This window comes from Apus apus, chromosome 15 (assembly GCF_020740795.1).
Source record: "Apus apus isolate bApuApu2 chromosome 15, bApuApu2.pri.cur, whole genome shotgun sequence".
NCBI classification, from domain to species: domain Eukaryota; kingdom Metazoa; phylum Chordata; class Aves; order Apodiformes; family Apodidae; genus Apus; species Apus apus.
This window is the reverse complement of record NC_067296.1, coordinates 6,078,132-6,097,061: the sequence shown is the minus strand read 5'-3', so window position 1 is coordinate 6,097,061 and position 18,930 is coordinate 6,078,132. Positions and strand designations below refer to the sequence as shown.

Sequence of the window (18,930 nt, the reverse complement as noted above, 5' to 3'; positions counted from 1 at the left end):
CTTTTCCCAGACAGATGGATTTCTTTCTTCTGGGAGGATTTATTTTAAACCAAGGGGCTCACCTCCTTGTTGGTCTGAGCACAAAGCATCTGTGTTTTGAGGAAAAAGCCCAAACAAGTGTTTGATGCTGTTGCCAGCTGTCACTGTTTCCTGGTAAGCCTCATGTTAGCTGATGTCTGTCCTGAAGCCACCTGTGGTGGAGTCATAATATTGAATAACAATCCCAATTTTCATTAAAAGAAAAACAAACATGAAGAATAAATATTTTCTTTCGTGATTCCAGAGAGACTAAAGACTTAAAAGTAACCACACTCTGAAAGCCAAGCAAAGGAAGCCAAAATATGTTATATTAGCATTTTGAACATGTTCATCTTTAAGTCCCTCTTGTATTTCAAAGGTAACTTCTGAGTACTTTGTGGTGATGATTCTGCTCTGCTTCACACACAGCCAGCCCGCTGCACAGGTGCAGCCAAAGGCAGACTGAGCCCACAGGGCACCAGAAGATGATAAAGTGAAAGTCAATTTGTCACTGGTTGTAAAGGTGAAGAAATACACCAACAATTAGAGAAGGCTCTTAATGACCTGCTCCTCTGATCACGGGAGCCTGCGCTCAGCTGTAGCATGCCCAGGAAGATAACAGGAAGAGGGGAGAGAGGTCTAGATGGCTGTAAAGATTAGGTATCTGGGGAGGAACAACATCCAGCATTTTCAGCTCTGATCTGCAGGAGATGCCCCTCATGTTCCCCCATGTCCTGCCCTCCATGTGAAATGAGGTGGGCAGTCTCATCCCAGGTATGAGGGATGAGAAGCAGCCTCATCTTCCATCCCACTTGCACATCCAGAGTGCTGGTGAAAACTCTCAGCAGGTGTGAGATGCAGGGATGAGATTCAGACTGTGCTTGAGCACTGTGTGGAGACAGCAGATAGAGCCTGCCTTCCACTCTGGGGCCAAGGACCCAGCAGAACAGGACAGACCTCAGACATGTCCTTACTGTGCGTGCACCTATGATGATCTGGAGCCTTGATGCCATCACTGAATGCCTGAGCAAGGTCAGCAGAGGCAGAACTTGGACATGTGTTATGGACACAGTGTCCAAGTTGTGAGTCCAGTCAAAGGAAGTTGGTTCCTTCTCTTTAGTGTGGAGTGAAAAGCAGGGCTCCTCTGCCTGCCCCAGGAATACTGTGACCCACAGTTGGTCTTACCCGGGTATAACCCCTAAAATCTCCATATAATATCAAATCTTTGAAGTAATAAAGTCTCCTGGATTTCTTCCCATGAACTGCTCTATCAAGGTTGCCCTTTACCTGGTTAATCTTAAATCAGTGCAGTCCCTACAGGAAGTTTCTTAGTGCTGGATTCAGCTCCCTTGCAAAGAACCCCACACGCTGCCCCAGTGACAGCCTTGGCCTTCAGTGGCATTCTGTCTCAACCCTCATCTCTTCTGCCACTCCAGCTTGGAATCACCCTGAGACACTGGTCTTGCCACTGATGGGCTCTGTTTTATCCTGCTGGGCTCCCTGGAGCCCACGGGCAACATCCCATGTCACAGAAGATGGCTGTTGTAGGGACAACTAGTATCAGCTTTTAAGACAACTTCCTTATGTTGTTTTTGGACACAAGAGCTTTTTACTGTCCTCTTCTGTGCTTGCAACCTAGACTAAGGATGATTTCCTGGAAAGCAGTATCTCCAGCTGCGAGATCTTTTCACAATGTCCAAGCTGTGAAAGTGGTATTTTTAGGTCCTCTGGCCACTATGAAATGCATTCTTTTCATATTCCTTATATCATCTTCATCTGGGATCACCAACAGGCTTTGGAGCCTTTTCCACAGCTTTCATATCTCAGTGGGGAAGGAAAAAAAAAGACTGGCAAACAAGTTTTATGGCTCACATCTCTCTGACAAAAGCAACTATTGCTGCTATTAAACTTGCAAGTGCACACACAGGCACAGATAGTCGTGCACAAGAGGCAGCAGGGATGGTTCAGCAACGTGGCACTGCTGAGCCAGGCAGTTCTGTGTGCCAGGCTGGCCTGTCCCCTCAAGGCTGAGTGCAGATATCACCAACCAGTTTGGGAATTCAAGCCATGCACCTCACAATCCCTTTCCACCTGCAAAAGCTGGAGGAGGGAGGGTAAGGTGTGGGTATGTTTAAAATCCCTCTCCCCATTCCTAATTGAGGTGTGACCCTGACAATCATAAACACACCTAGCACCTGAAAAATTGCCAGCCAGGCCAATAAAAATGGCAATATAGTGTCAGCTTCATTAGGTGTGGAGGGAGCAGGAGAGCTCGGCACAAACAAGACTGCAGTCACGTCCCTCAGTTCAGTGTCCTCTGCAAGAGAAAAGAGGCTTCTGGGGTCAACAGTGCTCCCAGTTCAAGCCCAGGGGGAGAAGAGCTCCAAGTCTAACCTGGGTCTTGGGAAGGAATGTGGTTTCTGAGGCTTACTCTGGCTTTGGACCTGGAGCGATGCCAGGCTTGCCTGATCATGGCTGCTTCATCAGCTTTCAGAGGCCTGAAGCCACCCCTAACTTGGGAGCTCAGTAGAAGATACAGGTTACACAAACTGCTGGGCTCTGCAAGCCATGCTCCATTTCTGTCCCTCCCATCTGGCAACTCTGCCTGGCTGGGACCTGCAGTTCCTCGTGACCCCATAGACACACAAAACCAGTGAGCCCTTCTGAGCCTGAGGAACCCCATACTACATGACTCTGGTCTGGGGGAGCTGTTATGGTTCCCTGCCTCCTGCCAGAAACTGCCACGGGTGCAATAAGCAGTGCAAGAGCTGCCTGAGGGACATGCCTGGATAGACACCCACAGCAGAAAGCATCATGAGCCAGACAGGAATTCTTCCCTGCAGCTGCCAACCAGGTGTTAGCACAGCTGGAACATGACCTGTTTCTCCTGGCTGACTAGGAAAATCATTACAACAATGTAACTCAGCTCTCTCTGGCTGTGTCTTAAAAACAGCCATTAATTAATCCTACCCATGGGTTATTACCATTAACCACTGACATGGAGCACACTGGTTCATGCATATCCTGGATCTGCTCAGAGCTGATTTGCAGAGGACACAAAGCCTTAAAGATCCACCTAAAGAGACATGGACATTTCCAGTTCATGCATGCTGAGATGGCAAACAACAGAAAACTGAGCTTGAGTCAGAAGCAGCAAAGAGAGCCCTTAGTGCCAGGCCCAGAATCCCTGACTCTGGACTACAGCACTTCTGGCACAGAGGAAGGATGACCACTGTGATCCTCCACAGCTCCAGGACTGCAGGCTCTTACATTTCCAAAGAAATCCTACTATTTCCTGCCTGCAGCCCCTCTCCTTCCAGCCCATCACACAGCTGGATTCCTTCACCCCAAGGCTCTGCAAGTGCCTGAGCTATTGCTTAGAAGTTACTTCAACACCAAACCTTGCTTCACACATTCCCACTGCCACTGATCTAAGGGGTTGTGGTGGGCACCATGTTGAAAGCCCCAAGAGCAAAAGCACTCAGTCCAACCCAGGGAGCAGCAGAGATTCCCTCACCCTGCCCCTGGAAAGTATCCTACACCACTTACCAACCAGGTTCCTAGAGAAGCAAAACCAAGAGTTTCTCCTGCTCTGACACACTAAGCAGCACTGCAGGCATTACCATGGAGGGGCTGCAAGGAGCACAGGTCCCTGAGCAACACTTCACAGCCCCACATGAGGACTAATCTTGCCAGGGACCCACCCTGCTGCAGAGACAGCTGCTTTCCTTCCAGTGTGCCAGGGCACGGTGACACACCATGAAAGACTGGGAAAACACTCAGATCAGAGTAAATTAAACTACAAAAATCCCATCATATTTAAAACATTCAGAGGCCCTGCCAAGCACATCCCTTGCCAAGCTCTTGCAAAAACATGGCTGGTCTTAAAGGCAGTCAAGACAAGGAGGAGGGTAAGTCTTCTCTCAAAGCCTTGGCTGGGCACAGCTCTGTCTGTCTTGCACTGCACACTTGGCTTCCTGGAGGTCCAACCATGTGAGCTTGACTTTATGTGCCTGGGTGGGGGGCACCTGCCTGTGTACAGCTGCTTTGGTGGCAGATGCTAAAGATTTGGGTGCATTTGTGTGTCAGTGACTGTTTCCATAGCTTTGCATGCAGCTCTGACTTCCACACGTGTGGGGAGAGCACGTGAAGAGCAGGGGCCACCCCCTGCAGCATGAACTCTGCTTCCCAGAACTGAGGGTGTCATCTGGGAGATCCCCTTCTCACACAACAACACACAGGGTGAGAGTAGGCATGGAAACCTGTCCTGGAGGATGTACACATCCAGGCTTTGAGACCATGAATATTTATGCTAATTTAGGGCATATTTTCCCAGGCACAGCTGTTGGATTGTATCACAGCCAAGCACCACATTGGGAGCAGGTTTACACCAGCCTGGCCCAGGGAGATGAGCAGGGGTTGCTGTTCCCTTACAGCCCTTTCCATGCTCCTGGACTGGTGCAACAGAAGCAGCTCAGGCTCGAGACACAACACAGCCCCACACATGGGCAGACCTCACCCAAAACTACAGGACCAGTGGCTCTCTGTTCTGACACTGAGCTACCCAAAAGGGTTGTGTAATTTGTGGGGCCCAGAGGTTTCACCTGCACCCCAAGGATCAGAGCCCCTCTTAGCTGAACTGTACATAGATTATCTTTATTACAGGACTGTTATGTTTGCACAGTTTAGTGATTTAATATCAGTTTAAAGCCTTCTCTGTGAGCAACACTGTTTGAAGTCATGCTCTCTCTTCTGCCTCAGCTTGCCAAGACTGTAAAATGTTTATTGCTAATGGTGGAAAAGCTTAAAGAAGCCAAGATAACTTTCCCAGGCTGGGTATTAAGACTGTTTGGATAAGTAAGTGAGTGAAAACTATGACATGAGCTTCATTAAATATCAACCAACACCAACAGCCATTCATTTATAACACAACGGCAGGAGTAGGGCTGAGAAAGGTACGTATCACATGTGATAGGAGAGATGGACATGAGAAGGGCTGGATTCCCCACAGGGCTCCAGGTGTGGCTCTCAAGGTCAGGCAGCACAAGCCCTGATTGAAGGTCCTTCAAAATACTGTAGATTTGGAGCTGATGAAGTGGCAGAGCTGGTGCAGTTCATCTCCTCGGCTGGAGAGGGTTGTGTGCATGTGGTGTAGTATGTCCTCCCTCCTGCAGCTGTGGGTGAGGACAAAACTCTCCAGCTAGGGGAGGACTGTCACTGCCTGGATGTTTGTTTTCAGTTTTTAGCTTTTACTTCCTTATAGCCACATTCTGCCTTTCCTGGTTTCTAGTCACAGGATGCCAACACCAGTTAGAGTCAATCACATAAACTCTTGCTACCATTCTTGTGATTTTATGTGCCAGTACTTTACAATTCCCCCTACAACTTGGCTTGGTGCTTGGACCTCTCACTTCCATTCACCACCTACCATTCCCCTCGAGCTCAACATTCCCCACATAAGGAAAACTGAGGGAAGGTAGTCACCTCATTGGTGGTCCACCCCAAAATCACATTTCACCACCAGCACTTCTTCACTTTGCAGTATTCCCACTTCCACATTCCCTCCTTGTTCTTTCTTACCTGCTTGAGACTCTTGCTCTTATTTTTGCATCCTTTTTCACACCTCTCAATGCAGTTGCTGGGGATTCTCACGTGTTTCCTTGCCCTTCTTGTTTCCCCAAACAGAGCTTCCTTCACACGTCACTCCTTTCAAACATCCCTGCTTACTCCTGACACCCTGTTCCAGCAACTATTAAGCAGTCAGCTCTGGAACCATCATCTCCCTGCTCTATTTTCCTCCCTTGTTTGAGGGGTGCAAATTCCAACCAGACTTTGCAACCCACAGCATAAATTCCTCTTTGCAGCTCCAGTATTTCCCAGCTCTTTGGTGTTTTTAAGCCTTTTCTCCCATCAGCCCTGCCTCCCTGCTCATTTCAGCAATTAGCTGGATCAGGTGCACCTGGGAATCTCCCACATCCCTTCAGCTGTGAGGCCACAGACCTGCCTTCCCAATACATGGCTCCTGCCCAGACACAGCTGCCTCCAAACTATGTCTGCAGTTGCCAGTTTCAGGGTCTTACCTCTGCCCTGGGACTCCTGGCTGCTTTTCCCACGCTTGTGCTGCAGGTCTCTGTGCCCAGGAGCTGCACAAATCAAAAAAGGACCAAAGCAAAGTCTCTTGTCCTCCTGAGGTCCCTTCCAACCTCATTTGTCCCATAATCTACTGGAAAGGGCATGGAGCAACTTCATGAACAGGTCTAATTAACATAGATCCAAACGGATCTCAGTTTAGGCACCAGTTTGCCCGGTTGCACCCAGCTCTGAGCTAGCTTGACCCAAAACAGGGGTGGACTGCAACACCAGCATGGGGTTGAATCAATGTACTCCCCTTCTCTGCAGTGTCTGTGCAGATAAACACCCGTGGCACACTCAGCTTGCTGCCACACTGGCAAATCTCTTGCCAGGCACACTGTCACCGAAATATTTTCCACCTTGGAAGGATGAAACTTTGGAAGAGAAATAAATCAGAGCTGAATCTCAGGTGCTCCAGAAAGGCCTTGTTTACCACTGCAGGCTCCTGGGGTTCCCACTCCCTGAACGACTGTCTTTGACTCCCTCTCCTGGCTGAAAACACGGGTTACAGCCAAAAGGACGGAGCAGAACCCAACCTGCCCACGGCGACCCTCAGCCCGGGACAGTCCCCAACATGACACTGAGCCCGTTTTGCAGTCTGTGTCCATTGGTCACTGGAGTTAAATGAGTCATTTTTCATAGAATCACAGAATGTCTTGGGTTGGAAGGGACCTCTAAAGGTCATCTAGTCCAACCCCCCTACAATCAGCAGAGACATCTCACACTAGAACATATTGCTCAGAGCCCCATCAAGCCTGACCTTGAATGTCTCCAGGGATGGGGTCTCCATCACCTCTCCTGGCAACGTGTTCCAATGATCCACCACCTTCATAGTAAAGAACTTTTCCCTCATGTCCACCTATTCCTCAGCCTTCTTATGGACCCCTTTCAGGTATTGGAAGGTCACTACACGGTCTCCCTGGAGCCTTCTCTTCTGCAGGCTGAACAACCCCAACTCAGCCTGTCCTCATCAGAGAGCTGCTCCAGTCCTCTGATCATTTTTGTTGCCCTACTCCAGACACGCTCCAACAGGTCCACATCCTTCTTGTGTTGGGGACTCCAGAGCTGGACACAGCACTCCAGGTGAGGTCTCACTAGAGCAGAGGGTCAGAACCACCTCTCTCAGTCTGCTGGGCACACTTCTTTTGATGCAGCCCAGGATGAGGTTAGCCCTCTGGGCTGCAATTGTACGTTGGTGGCTTTTGCCATCTCTTGTACTCTATAGAAAGCATCCTTAAAGATCTGGCAGCTCTGTGCTGCTCCCTTGTCCCTGAGGGCCATTTCCCATGGGATCCCACTTACCAACTCCCTGAGGAGCTGGAAGTTTGCTTTCCTAAAATTTAGAGTCCTGAGTGTGCTTCTCATCTGCCTCTTACCCCTTAGGACAGTGAAATGCACTAGTGCATGATGACTGCAGCCCAGGCTGCCTTCAACAACATCTGCCTTCAACATCTCTGATGAGTTCACTTGCATTTGTGTCCATCGGATCCACTAACAATCCCCTCCAGCAGGGCTGTCAGTTTCTTAAGAAGTTGTCATTATTCCCCCAAGGCATCTCATGGCTGCTACCCTGCTGTCTCCTGTTAGCTCAGGAGCCCCTGGCTCATCTCTGTAAGACTTGGCCGGTGCTGCAGTGGCCACAGCACACTCCAGTTTCATCCAGAGGTCAGGCATCACCATCTGAACTCCTGTGGGATATGACTTTCTGTCCTCTCAAAAACCCAACCAAACCATAACAGGGAAAAAAAAATCTCCCTCTAATAGCGTTTAGTCCCTTGCTCAGCATTGAAGTTCTGCCTACACCCAGCACACTTCTTGGGCCCCGCTCCCATCCCAAGTTTGCCTGACCCCGCTTTGAAGCTCCTGGAGCTCTGACCAGGTCATTATGGAGCTTCTCTGCCTTTGGGCTGCCCAGGGAGCTCCGGCTGGCAGGGATGTGGGTGCTGGGCCCCCTTTTCCAGCTGCCCTTCTCCTCTCTTCCCCACCTCACCGGCCGGGCCACGGGCGGGGAGCAAGGCCCGGCGCTGGCTGGGGGAGGCCCTGAGGATGCACTGGGACCACCCCAGGAAAAGCTTAATATATATCTAATAGATATACTTGTGCCTTTGTGGCTCACGGCTGGAGGCACCGTGCAACTGAAGGGCCGAGGTGTCCCCACGAAGCGGCACCGCGGTTCCCTCACGCAGAGGAAACGCGGGACACCCACACTCCGGGCCCCAGGTCGTGCCAATGCACAGGCCCACTCAGATCCTTCAGCGAAGCAGTTTATTTACATCCTTGCAAGAATGGGTGACCTAAGCAAGCAGGCACACCCATAGTCAGGTGAATAACGGTTTATATTCCCTATTCCTGACATAAAGTTCCCTCCCCTGTTTCCCCCCTGGCTGGGCACTCCAGGGTTTACAGCCCATCCCACGCTTCAAATTATCCTCTAAGTTTCCCGCCCCTGTTTACACATTCCATTCTAGCAGTTTACTTTTTACCTTTTAAGGTAAAATTTTGACCTTTCTTGCCCCCTTGGCTGCCTTCCCAATTAACAAAATGATCTATGCCTGCTGGTGCCATCCTGCCCCGAGGAGCAAGATAGAGGTGGCTTTGTTGGGTCTGATCTTGGGCCATAAATCCTTCTCCATGTCCAGATCCCCCAGGTGGAGCCCAATTAAGTCCCTCAGTTTCTTGGGCCATAAACCACTCTTGGTGTAATCGGAATGTGCAGGTATCTCACTTATCTCAAGCAAACCATATATTCCTAACACTAGAGTATATATGTATATATATGTATATATGAACCAAACCCGACACTATGTTTCTAACACTGGGACGCAAAATCAACACTACATTTCATTTCTAACAAGGTCCAACTCTGCCCGTGCTGCGCGGACCTCGGAGGTGTGGGGAGCGGCGGGGAGACCCCGGGACCCCTTCCTTCCAGCCCCGGGACCCCTTCCTTCCAGCCCCGGGATCCTTCCAGCCCCGGGACCCTTCCCTCCAGCCCCGGGACCCCTTCCTTCCAGCCCCGGGACCCCTTCCTTCCAGCCCCGGGATCCTTCCAGCCCCGGGACCCTTCCCTTCAGCCCCGGGATCCCTTCCCTCCAGCCCCGGGATCCCTTCCCTCCAGCCCCGGGACCCTTCCCTTCAGCCCCGGGATCCTTCCAGCCCCGGGACCCCTCCTCTCCAGCCCCGACCCCTTCCAGCCCCAGCCCCTTCCCTCCAGCCCCGGGACCCTTCCAGCCCCAGCCCCGACCCCTTTCCTCCAGCCCGGCCCCTTCCAGCCCTGGGATCCTTCCAGCCCCGGGACCCTCCCCTCCATCCCGGCCCCTTCCCCCCGCAGCGCACGGCGCATGAGCGGGGCCCGGAGGTTTCCGGCGGCCGCGGAGGTTCCGGGGGCGCCGCTGCCGGGAGACGGCGGAGCCGGGCGGGAGCGCGGTACGGCGGGGCCGGGGGCTGCGGAGCGGGGTGGGGGCACTGCGGGGAGGGTGCTGGAGCTGAGGGGCTGTGGGGTGTGCGGGGAGGGTTCATTATAGACTGGTTTGGGTGGGAAGGGACCTTAAAGACCATCCCGTCCCACTCCCCTGCAGGGGCAGGGACACCTCCCACCAGCCCAGGTTGCTCCAAGCCCCATCCAACCTGCCCTTCAACACTGCCAGGGATGGGGCAGCCACAGCTTCCCTGGGCATGGAGTGGAGCTGGGGCTGGGGGGGGTTTAAGCTGGAGCTGAGGCATCGGGGCAGGTCCTCTGGCCGCCGGGGCAGAGGCCGAGGGTTTGGGACGCCCAGCCCTGGGGAGGGCAGGAGGGTAGTGCTGCCTCCCTGGTGCCAGCTCCTCCACCGGGCCCTGCCTGTGCACGTCCTGCACAGCCCAGGCTGTGGGGAGGTGAAGCAGGCCCCTGCGAGCGATCCCTGCATCCCAGCACCGTCCCTAAGGAGACTGGGAAAGGTGCAGGAGAAGCGACCGAGTGGCCAGAGGGAAGCTGCTTACCTGGGACAGGCTTTATTGTGACAGGTGGCTCCTGTGTGACACCCGGGCGTGGTACAGCGTGCTGCAAGTGACACTGAGTAGGAGCAGCTGACCAAAAAAAAGGCACGTTTTTCCCCTCCAGTACCAGGTCAAGCTACAGGGAGAATGCCAAATTAATCATTTTGTAATTTTTCACTCATCTCTCGCCACTTTGCCACTGGATTTGGAAATTCAGCTCCCAGTTCAGAAACGTTGGCAGCACACTGAAAGCTACATTAAGCCTTCCTGAATGCCCATCAGGGCTGGCATGAGAGCCTGTAGTTTTCTCACCTGTTCATCCAGTCTGTGAACTGCAGCCGTTTCTTGTATTCCTGAATGCTGTTCCTCCTGAATTGCTCAAAACGTTCCCATCGACGTGCTGATTGATGTACAGATTTGCCAGAGAAGTTAGTGAAAACTCCCACTGTCTGGGCTCATCTAGGACAGTGTCTCATAAGAGGGAATAATTTGACCAAATGTGAGAATCCTGCCTAGCTAGGCTGCGTTTACTTTGCTTCAGTTTCCAGTTGGACTTAAGAAATAATGAAGGCAAATTAAATTCTGTATTTTGTAAGGAAGCTGTGTAATTCTAATTTATGTATTTACTTTTATTTGGTTAGGTTTCATCCAAGGTTGTTTTCCACCTGCTATGCAGGCAAAAGAACTTAAGAGTAATGTGCACTTTCTAATCCTAGGAAGAGAATTAACATGTGTAAACTGTACTTCTGGCTGCAGTGCTGATTCTGGTAAGGGCAGTCTTGTCAGCAGGGAAATGGAGGGATACGGGACATAATGTATATGCTTCCTAGTCCATGGGATTGTCACGTCTAACACTTGGTCTTTGACAGATTCCTGCCACATTATGTCAGGGGACAGTGACTGCACCAGGACAAGTCCATCAGCGGGGTCTCCATCAGACAACGAGTTCTTACCAGATCGGCCAAAGTATGTTTGTTCACTGTCTCCTGATCTCATCACCAAAGCCCGGGAAGAGCTCCAGGAGAAACCTGAATGGAGGCTCCGTGACGTGCAGGCACTCCGAGATATGGTGTGCAAAGACTATCCCTCCCTGGGGACCTGCCTGGACGATGCTTTTTTGCTAAGATTCCTCAGAGCCAGGAAATTTGATTACGATCGAGCCCTTCAGCTTCTGGTGAACTACCACACCTGTAGGAGGACCTGGCCTGAGGTCTTCAATAACTTGAAGCCATCTGCAGTAAAACCTGTCCTAGAGTCTGGTTTTGTCACTGTGCTGCCTCGTCTGGACCCAGAGGGACGTCACATTGTCTGCATCCGTCCAGGTACTGACATGCATGAATCTCTTTGTTCTCCGTCTTCGAGCTGTGTCTGGGCCAAAGATCTTCTGCTCTCCTGTGAATTATTGTTACTTACACGAAGTACCCAGGTTCTCTTTGAAATGTGAAGAGCTAACTTGTGAACAGACAGGTCTGTCGTTACTGTTACACTGGTTCCTTTTCCTGTGTCAGCAATAACTGCAGTTGTGTCAAAACGAAAATGCAGTGAGGTGGGTTGATGAAATATTAGGTGACTCGAAAGAAATTGATGTGTAGTAACTCAAGTTGAAGCAGTACTACTGGCCTACGGTGAGAGGCTTTGACAGTAAGTGGAGAGAGGAGCCTATGGCTTTGACTGCCATGTAAACAGTTGGAGCCTTCCCTGTGCTTTTAGTGCTGCCAGGCTTGCTGTAAATTTCTCTTCAATCATTCTCCTCCTTTCCATTTACCTGCTTTGTTTCTGACCTGAAACTGCTTCTAATAAGCTGTGCTGGGTGGAGAACAGGATTCCTAAAACCATTGCATTTGCTCCTTAAACTAAACACCAGTTGCCATTCATCTCATGCTTAAGAAAGGCTGCTCTGAACTAAGACTGTGGCTATTCAAGACTTAACTTTTAGGAGTCTGGGAAAATAGAAGATCAGTTTTTGGAATGTGTATTGTCAGTTTATATTTACTCTCTGACTTAACCATCCATGTCTTGTAACCTCAGACAGATGGACACCCAGTAACTACCCGATTACTGAGAACATTCGTGCCATATACTTAACGTTAGAAAAACTCATTCAATCCGAAGAGACCCAGGTGAATGGAATTGTCATCCTGGCAGACTACAAAGGAGTCAGCTTATCTAAGGCATCTCATTTTGGTCCTTTTGTAGCCAAAAAAGTGATTGGAATTCTTCAGGTAAGACCTGAACTGGTGGGAAAATAAGCTTGTGCATTGTAAATGACTGCTTCTGTTTCTAGAGTTCTTGACTACATCACCAGAAACTTAAGCATCTTGGCTTTTACTAGCAGATTTAAGGTATCTCTGCCCAACCAGTCTCTCAGACCCTTGCCAACTTACCTCACTCGCCCTTTCTCTGACTTTTGCATCTCTAAAACTAATTAGACATGCAAACTTTGAGGTGGAACAGAAGAAGTACTTCTGCCAGCTAGTGATAAGAGAGCACTGAGTTGCAGGCAGAGAGGAGACACCATTTTGCCTGAATGCTGAGGAATGGTTCTTGTCAGCTGAGATGGAGCATGTCACTCACTGACCACTGGGGGAGGCAAGTTCAAGTACTGCTGCCAGAAATTTGCAGAGAGGACTTTTGAATGGGTGTGATTTGAGGAGCATTTCCAGCTGCTTCCTGAAGGAAGAGAGTCTTCTTCAGCATAGGGGATAGCAAAAGAGGAAGTAATGAAAAGGTTCTCTGACTAGATGTTAGGAAGGAAAATGATGGAGAGCAGGTCAGAGCAAGGGTGTAAGCACAAGTGGAGTTGTACAGCACAGGCAGGTGAAAGGAGTGAGGAGTAACCTGGCCAGAGTGGCAAGAAGGCCTGATGACTTTACCTGATGTTCGACCAGACTATCTGGAGGAGTGAGATGAGGAAAACTTCTCTTGAATGGGTTCATTTCCTCATCACTTTTTTTCTGGCCTGAGCTGGTTGTGTGTGTTCTATCTGGGGGGGGACTAAGGAAGTTCAGGAGGAATCGGGGGATTTTATGGAGACGAGACTAGTGAGTTTATGAATGACTATGTAAGAACTCCCTCCTTTAAATTATCATATAAATAGTGTCATTTAACTGAGCCCACATTTAATTTGCACAAATAAAGGGGTGGGTGTCCTGCTGCTGTTAGTGGAAGCAATTCACAAACAAGTAAGAGCTGAACTTGGTAAAGGACATAAAGGTATGGGAGAGTATAAGTGTGTTGCATCAAACTTGCTAAGCTGCATCTGTAAAGGTGAGCTGAGCTGACCTGACCCTCCTGAGGAGAGAAATACTCATACAGTGCATGTTGTCTGCTCCTCACTCCAAGCACTGACTGCTTGCTTTGCAAATGGAGAGCTGGTTATAAGGGGAAGAAACTTCACTGTAGCATGAGACCTTACTGATCATGAGCTTTTGCCTTGGAAAAATATTTCTACAATTAAGTTTCCCCAGCAGAAATCCCACAACTAACTGTTGTTTTAAACTGTCTTGTATAGGAGGCACTGTTGTGCTCTGCTGGCAGCAGGGCCTGTTTGTCTTTTGCAGTTAGTATGACAGAATAGTTGGAGTGGCAGAAAAATAGTGGTAGTACATTTCTTCCATATATAAAAACACATTTTAGAGCAACTTGAGCACCAAATCTTGAAGTTGGAAACACTGTTAGAAGAAGACTGCTCTGGCTCTTAGTGTGGTGCCCTCCTGAGAAGCTAGGGTCATAACTTCATAACTTTATAACTGCATCCTTATTAGGGTAGGCAATACCTGTGAAGGACAGTGATTATCTAAATGTCTCTATCAGGGAAGATGAAGCACAACATAAGAACTGAAGATTTACAGACAGCAGTATGATTCTCTATTCAAAGTTTTCTTGTCTCTTGCCTTTATTTTCATGCCCATGGATCTCATCCTAAGACTATTCCCTATTACAAGCTGCATTTCTGTTGCAGTATTGGTTTATGTTGGTAGCTCAGATGGAAGTTTGGGAGCCAGTGGGTTGTGCTGGCAGTCAGCCTGAGGGGATTATTAAAAAGAGGAAGATGGCAAATGTTTTTTAAACTGCATAATAATAATCATATTCTTTACCCTTCAGGATGGATTCCCCATTCGAATAAAAGCCGTTAACATAATAAATGAGCCTCGTATATTCAAAGGCATTTTTGCAATCATCAAGCCTTTTCTGAAGGAAAAGATAGCAAATCGGGTAAGGATTTGTGTCATTTTAACATTAATGCTAATGTTTGTAAGTTCCTTGCTCTGCTGCTGCAAGTAAAAACCATTCAAAAACCTTATAGCTAGAAGAATGTTGGTGCCATTTCCTTGACCTAACTGGTCCTTTCTGCTTTTAGTTTTTAAAAATGTGCATGTTGGGAGAATTCCTCATGAGAGAGAAGTTTGAGGGATTTAATACTGGCACATTTATATGCATCTTCAGTACACATGCTGTGTATTCACAACATTAATCCATTCCTGGGCTTGGATTATCTTGGCAAGTAACACTTTGTTTGTGAGGTGGTGTCACAGGAAATCTTGTGTTGCCCCGTCCTTGAGCTTCTCCCTTATGCAAGCATTCTGCATGGCTCTAGTATCCTCTGGATGCAGTTGCAAAGGGTGATGCTTTTTCCCACAAGGATAACTACTTCCAGTCCCCTGGGCATGGGGAAAGAGCTGAATTTGGAACCTCAGCAGACTAGCAATTGTCAGGTCTCTCTTGCTGGGATTTAAGCTGCACTAGACTTGGATTGTCTCAAGACCTCTCACACTGGTGTGTCTAACTGCACCTGTCCAGTGTTGTGTGCTGCCACTTGCCCATAAATACATCACTTCCAAAATTTGCTCTTTAACCCAGAAGAAGCTTGTTAGCTGACTGTTTCAGTAATTTGCTGTAAAGTGCTGGATATGCATGATTAAAGCTGTATTTTTGCTTTCTTCTTCAGTTTTTTCTTCATGGCTGTGATCTCAATTCCCTTCATCAGAACATTCCTCCAGTGATCCTTCCTGAAGAGTATGGTGGTACTTCAGGGAAGCTGGACATCTCTGCATGGAATGAGCTGCTGCTAGCCTCTGAAGAGGACTTCCTGCATGACTTCTCACAGCTGGTTCTCCCCTGTGACAGCTCTCCCCATGACATGCTAGTGAGTGGGGATGCTGATGAAAAGCAGTGTGATGATTCTCTGCGAGGCATGAAACCTCAGCTCTATTACTGTTATTAAAAAAAAAAAACAGGGAAAGGAAGTTTTCCAGCACAGTTAAGATCTGTTCTGATGGGTGATGTTGTGAACTCTGCCTTACTCCTAAACCTGCAGTTCAGGAACAGACCGCCAAGGCACTTTACACTGTAGAACCAAAGGAAGCTGAAGAGGGCACAGTGGGGGCAGGGCAGAGTTCAGGGAGAATAAAGGCAAAGAGCACAAGTTATGCAGATACTTGAGGCTCCTCGGCCTCTGTGGGAATGATGCAAATTGGCTTATTCTTTTAAACGATAAAGAAAAATATTGCAGGATGGTAAGCTTGATAGTTTCTTATCCCCTTCTTGCCCAGGTGAAAAGTGAAAATGACTTACTAGCTTTGTGACCATCCATTCCTTTCTCCTTCTGAAAACACCAGTAATCCAATACAAGAAAATTGCTTTTGAACCCTGCAAAATGTAGTTCTGTCAGTGAAGGTTGCTTAAAAAAAGAGTAGAAGTCCAACTTGGCAGTTGGTTCAGATTGTGAGTTGGCATTTCTGGACTATCTCCATGAACATTTGGTTCAAATGAATGAATACCAGTATAGAGATAATTTCTGAAACTGCCTCACAGTAGGAAGACCTAAAACTGGTGGATTAACTACTTGAATATCTATGAACACTTATAAACAGATGCAGTCTTCATTTTCAGAAAACAGGACGTTGTTCCAATCAAGTACTAAGGCTATTAATTAGATGATACACTTCCAAATAATGAGGTTCAGGACCAAGTAAGAAAATGCTATGTCAGTCACCTTACCACAGTGTCAGTTGTTCTTTTCTTCAGCTGGCTGTGATGAGGAGCTGGGTAAGGAACTCGTACGGAAAACTCCTAAGGAGACTTTGTAGCAGTTGGCGTATGAGGTGTGGAAGACAATACTTCATGTGAGACAACAAGGTGCTTCTTCAGCTTGTTACTTTAGGCAGAATTTGAGTTTAACAGTCAGTGAAACCAAATGCAGACAGGCTTTTTGAAAGCACATTCTTAAACTTCCTGGTATTGTAGCATTATTTTTTTTTTTCCACTGTGCCTGTGGGCTCTTTTGTGAACTGTTACAATTTTGGCTTCAACTTTGTTGACCTCTTTTGTCTTTGGTTGTCATGTTCCTCTATGAAGTTAGACTTTAATCTTCTCTGTAATATTTACCTGTAGCTTGTATACCTGTGCTTCTAGGTCTTTGTCTAGAGACAGAACTAAGACTGCGATGTCAAATCAGGGTAAGATACCCATGTCTAAATAAGCTGGGCCCACTCCCCAAGTTCAGTCTGTTTCACAGTCTTGAATTCAACCTTAACTGTCAGCACATGCTTTGCACACACTTTTCTGCACAATAATACTGTGGTCCTCACTAGGACCAGGAAAGCAGTTACTTCCAGGTGAAATATTTCACTCTGGTGTAAAAGGAAACCCCTTCTAATTGGAGACTTCTCTCTAGAGCACTTTTCTCTGGCTGAAATCTTTAGTGCCAAGTGTGATTATAGCTACCAGTTATGTTTCTGTAAATATAAAACTAAAGCATCTTGAGGATTTCAGACATTCATTTTTCAAAGTGCCAAACTCTTCTTTTGAATGTCTCTCTTCCTCTCAGTCCCCCTACAGCACGATTGCATTGCCAAAAAGAGACTCCTCCACCACTGAAATGACTTCCTGATCTGCCAGCAGGCATTATCCTGGAATTAGGGGGATAGCAAATGCCATACCTGTTGTCCGGGCATTATCAAAGGAGACTGGGTTTTGAAAACAGGTAAACTGTGAGGCTTTTTTCTGGGTGGCAGTTCCAAATTTGTGGGAGCAGAGAACTCATCACTTGAGCTGTTTTAGAATAAAGGTGGGAAGAGATTAATTTTCTTCATGGAAAACATCTGTTTTTTTCCTACCTTTGTAAGTCAATCCTTTACTCCTCTTTGACAGCCTTACCTCTAGTGCAGGGGAAGAAAACCACAACAAACCCCACCATTTTAATCTATTTAAAATAAGGTAAGAAGCACTGCTGGCCACTGACCATCATGTGCTGCATGTTTTGCAGAGATAAATTCAGTCTTTGTGCCACCTAGCAAGACAGCAGCACACAGCACCAGGATTTAGAAAGGTAAGTGGCTGCCCACACTGTTTCACTGCCAGAGCAGTGGTGTTTATGTTGGTTTAGTGCCTCTTAGTTCCAGCCACAATATACAATTAAACAGATAAATTAGGATGGACCATTTTTCCTCAAGGCATGACTGGTATTTGATATTCCTTCCTTAATTGTGCTGCAGGGTTTGAAAGGGCTTAGACAGTTAACCTGTAAGAACAGCTACATTGATCTATTTATGTAACTACTTGAGAGGGAGATTGAATATTCAAAATTCAATTTAGTGCCCTCCAAAGAAAAAAGTAACTAAACTGTAGTGTTGTTCAGCAGAAGGCTGAGGACCCTCTATTGAAACCAAACCCTTCTTCAGGCTTTTATATTCTCTTGCATGCCTTAAATAGTAGGCAAACTAGATCCATCTCTCCCTCCCCTTCTCTCCTCTGCTCACAGAAACTAAGCTGAAGCTTATGCTTTAAACATAATAGATAAGGCTGTTATCAGGGCTTGACACAGCCTGTGCTATGCCTCCAGAACTTCTTTTTCTCACAGCTGGCTGCTGGGCAGTTGATGGCAGGATGCTTGAATTAAGCCAGGCTTACCTTTGTCAGGCATCTGGTAGTTCTAATTTGCTCTCTTTTGGCTTTAGAACTCAGAGCTGCAATTTGATTGAGCTGTATCTCTAACCCTTGTCAGCTTTGTGACCAGTGCTTGGCTTGCCTTACAGAAAGCACAGCTCTGTCTGATACATGCCTGACTGCTGAGCTGAGTGTTCTTTGAGCTTCAGCACTTGCTAGCAAAGGAATCAGTCTGTTCCCAAAATTCCTCATGTCAGCATTTGGAAAATAAACTCTTGTTTAAAGTATAGAGTCTCCTTATCTGCAACTTAAGAGACAGAAAAAGCATACAGGGTTTTGTTTTGTTTTTGTTTCTTTCTTTCATAGCACTAGAACTGATCTCTTCTTTTCTCCAGTTGAAATAACTTTGTTTCCAGAGGTTTCAAGCCTTGCCCAGTGCTTAAGCCATCCCTGCCAAATCCAGTGCATAATAAGGAAAGATACTTGAACTGCATTGGGCACCCAGGGCTTTTGCCTTTAAGTGGGACAAAAAGGTGGCTGCATATTGTACATAAAAGTACTTGAATTTATACTCTTGCAAATGGGTGTTATAAACCCTGAGGTATCTTCAGGAAATTAGTAAAGTAGTTTTGTTTTGCTTTGTGTTAAGTCTCATTTTGGCATGAGTTTAATCATAATGTTACTCAAACTAATAATTTTGCCTTCTGTTGTATGTGGGCCTAGAGGTGTTGGGTGGTTACGTGTACATCTTACTTTGACAAAATTTATTTTTATAATGCATTTTATAAAATGGAGTGGTCAAAATGTGTAATTTTATGCTGCATGACTGGGTGAATAAACACACTGTAACAGCTGCTAATTGATATTTTCAATTTGTTTGTGTCATCTTGAGGTATTTTACTCTAAAAGTCAGTAACA

At 47.5% G+C, this 18,930-nt stretch overlaps 1 protein-coding gene across 1 annotated transcript; it reads left to right on the top strand.

Moving 5' to 3' along the window:
• The first annotated feature begins 10,859 nt into the window (after nucleotides 1–10,859).
• Nucleotides 10,860–18,875, top strand: TTPAL (alpha tocopherol transfer protein like). Its single transcript, XM_051633243.1, has 5 exons — nucleotides 10,860–10,892; nucleotides 10,995–11,447; nucleotides 12,154–12,347; nucleotides 14,230–14,340; nucleotides 15,074–18,875. The coding sequence occupies exons 2-5, from the start codon at nucleotides 11,009–11,011 to the stop codon at nucleotides 15,347–15,349; spliced, it is 1,020 nt and encodes a 339-aa protein (XP_051489203.1). The 5' UTR covers nucleotides 10,860–10,892; nucleotides 10,995–11,008; the 3' UTR covers nucleotides 15,350–18,875.
• The last annotated feature ends 55 nt before the right edge of the window (nucleotides 18,876–18,930 follow it).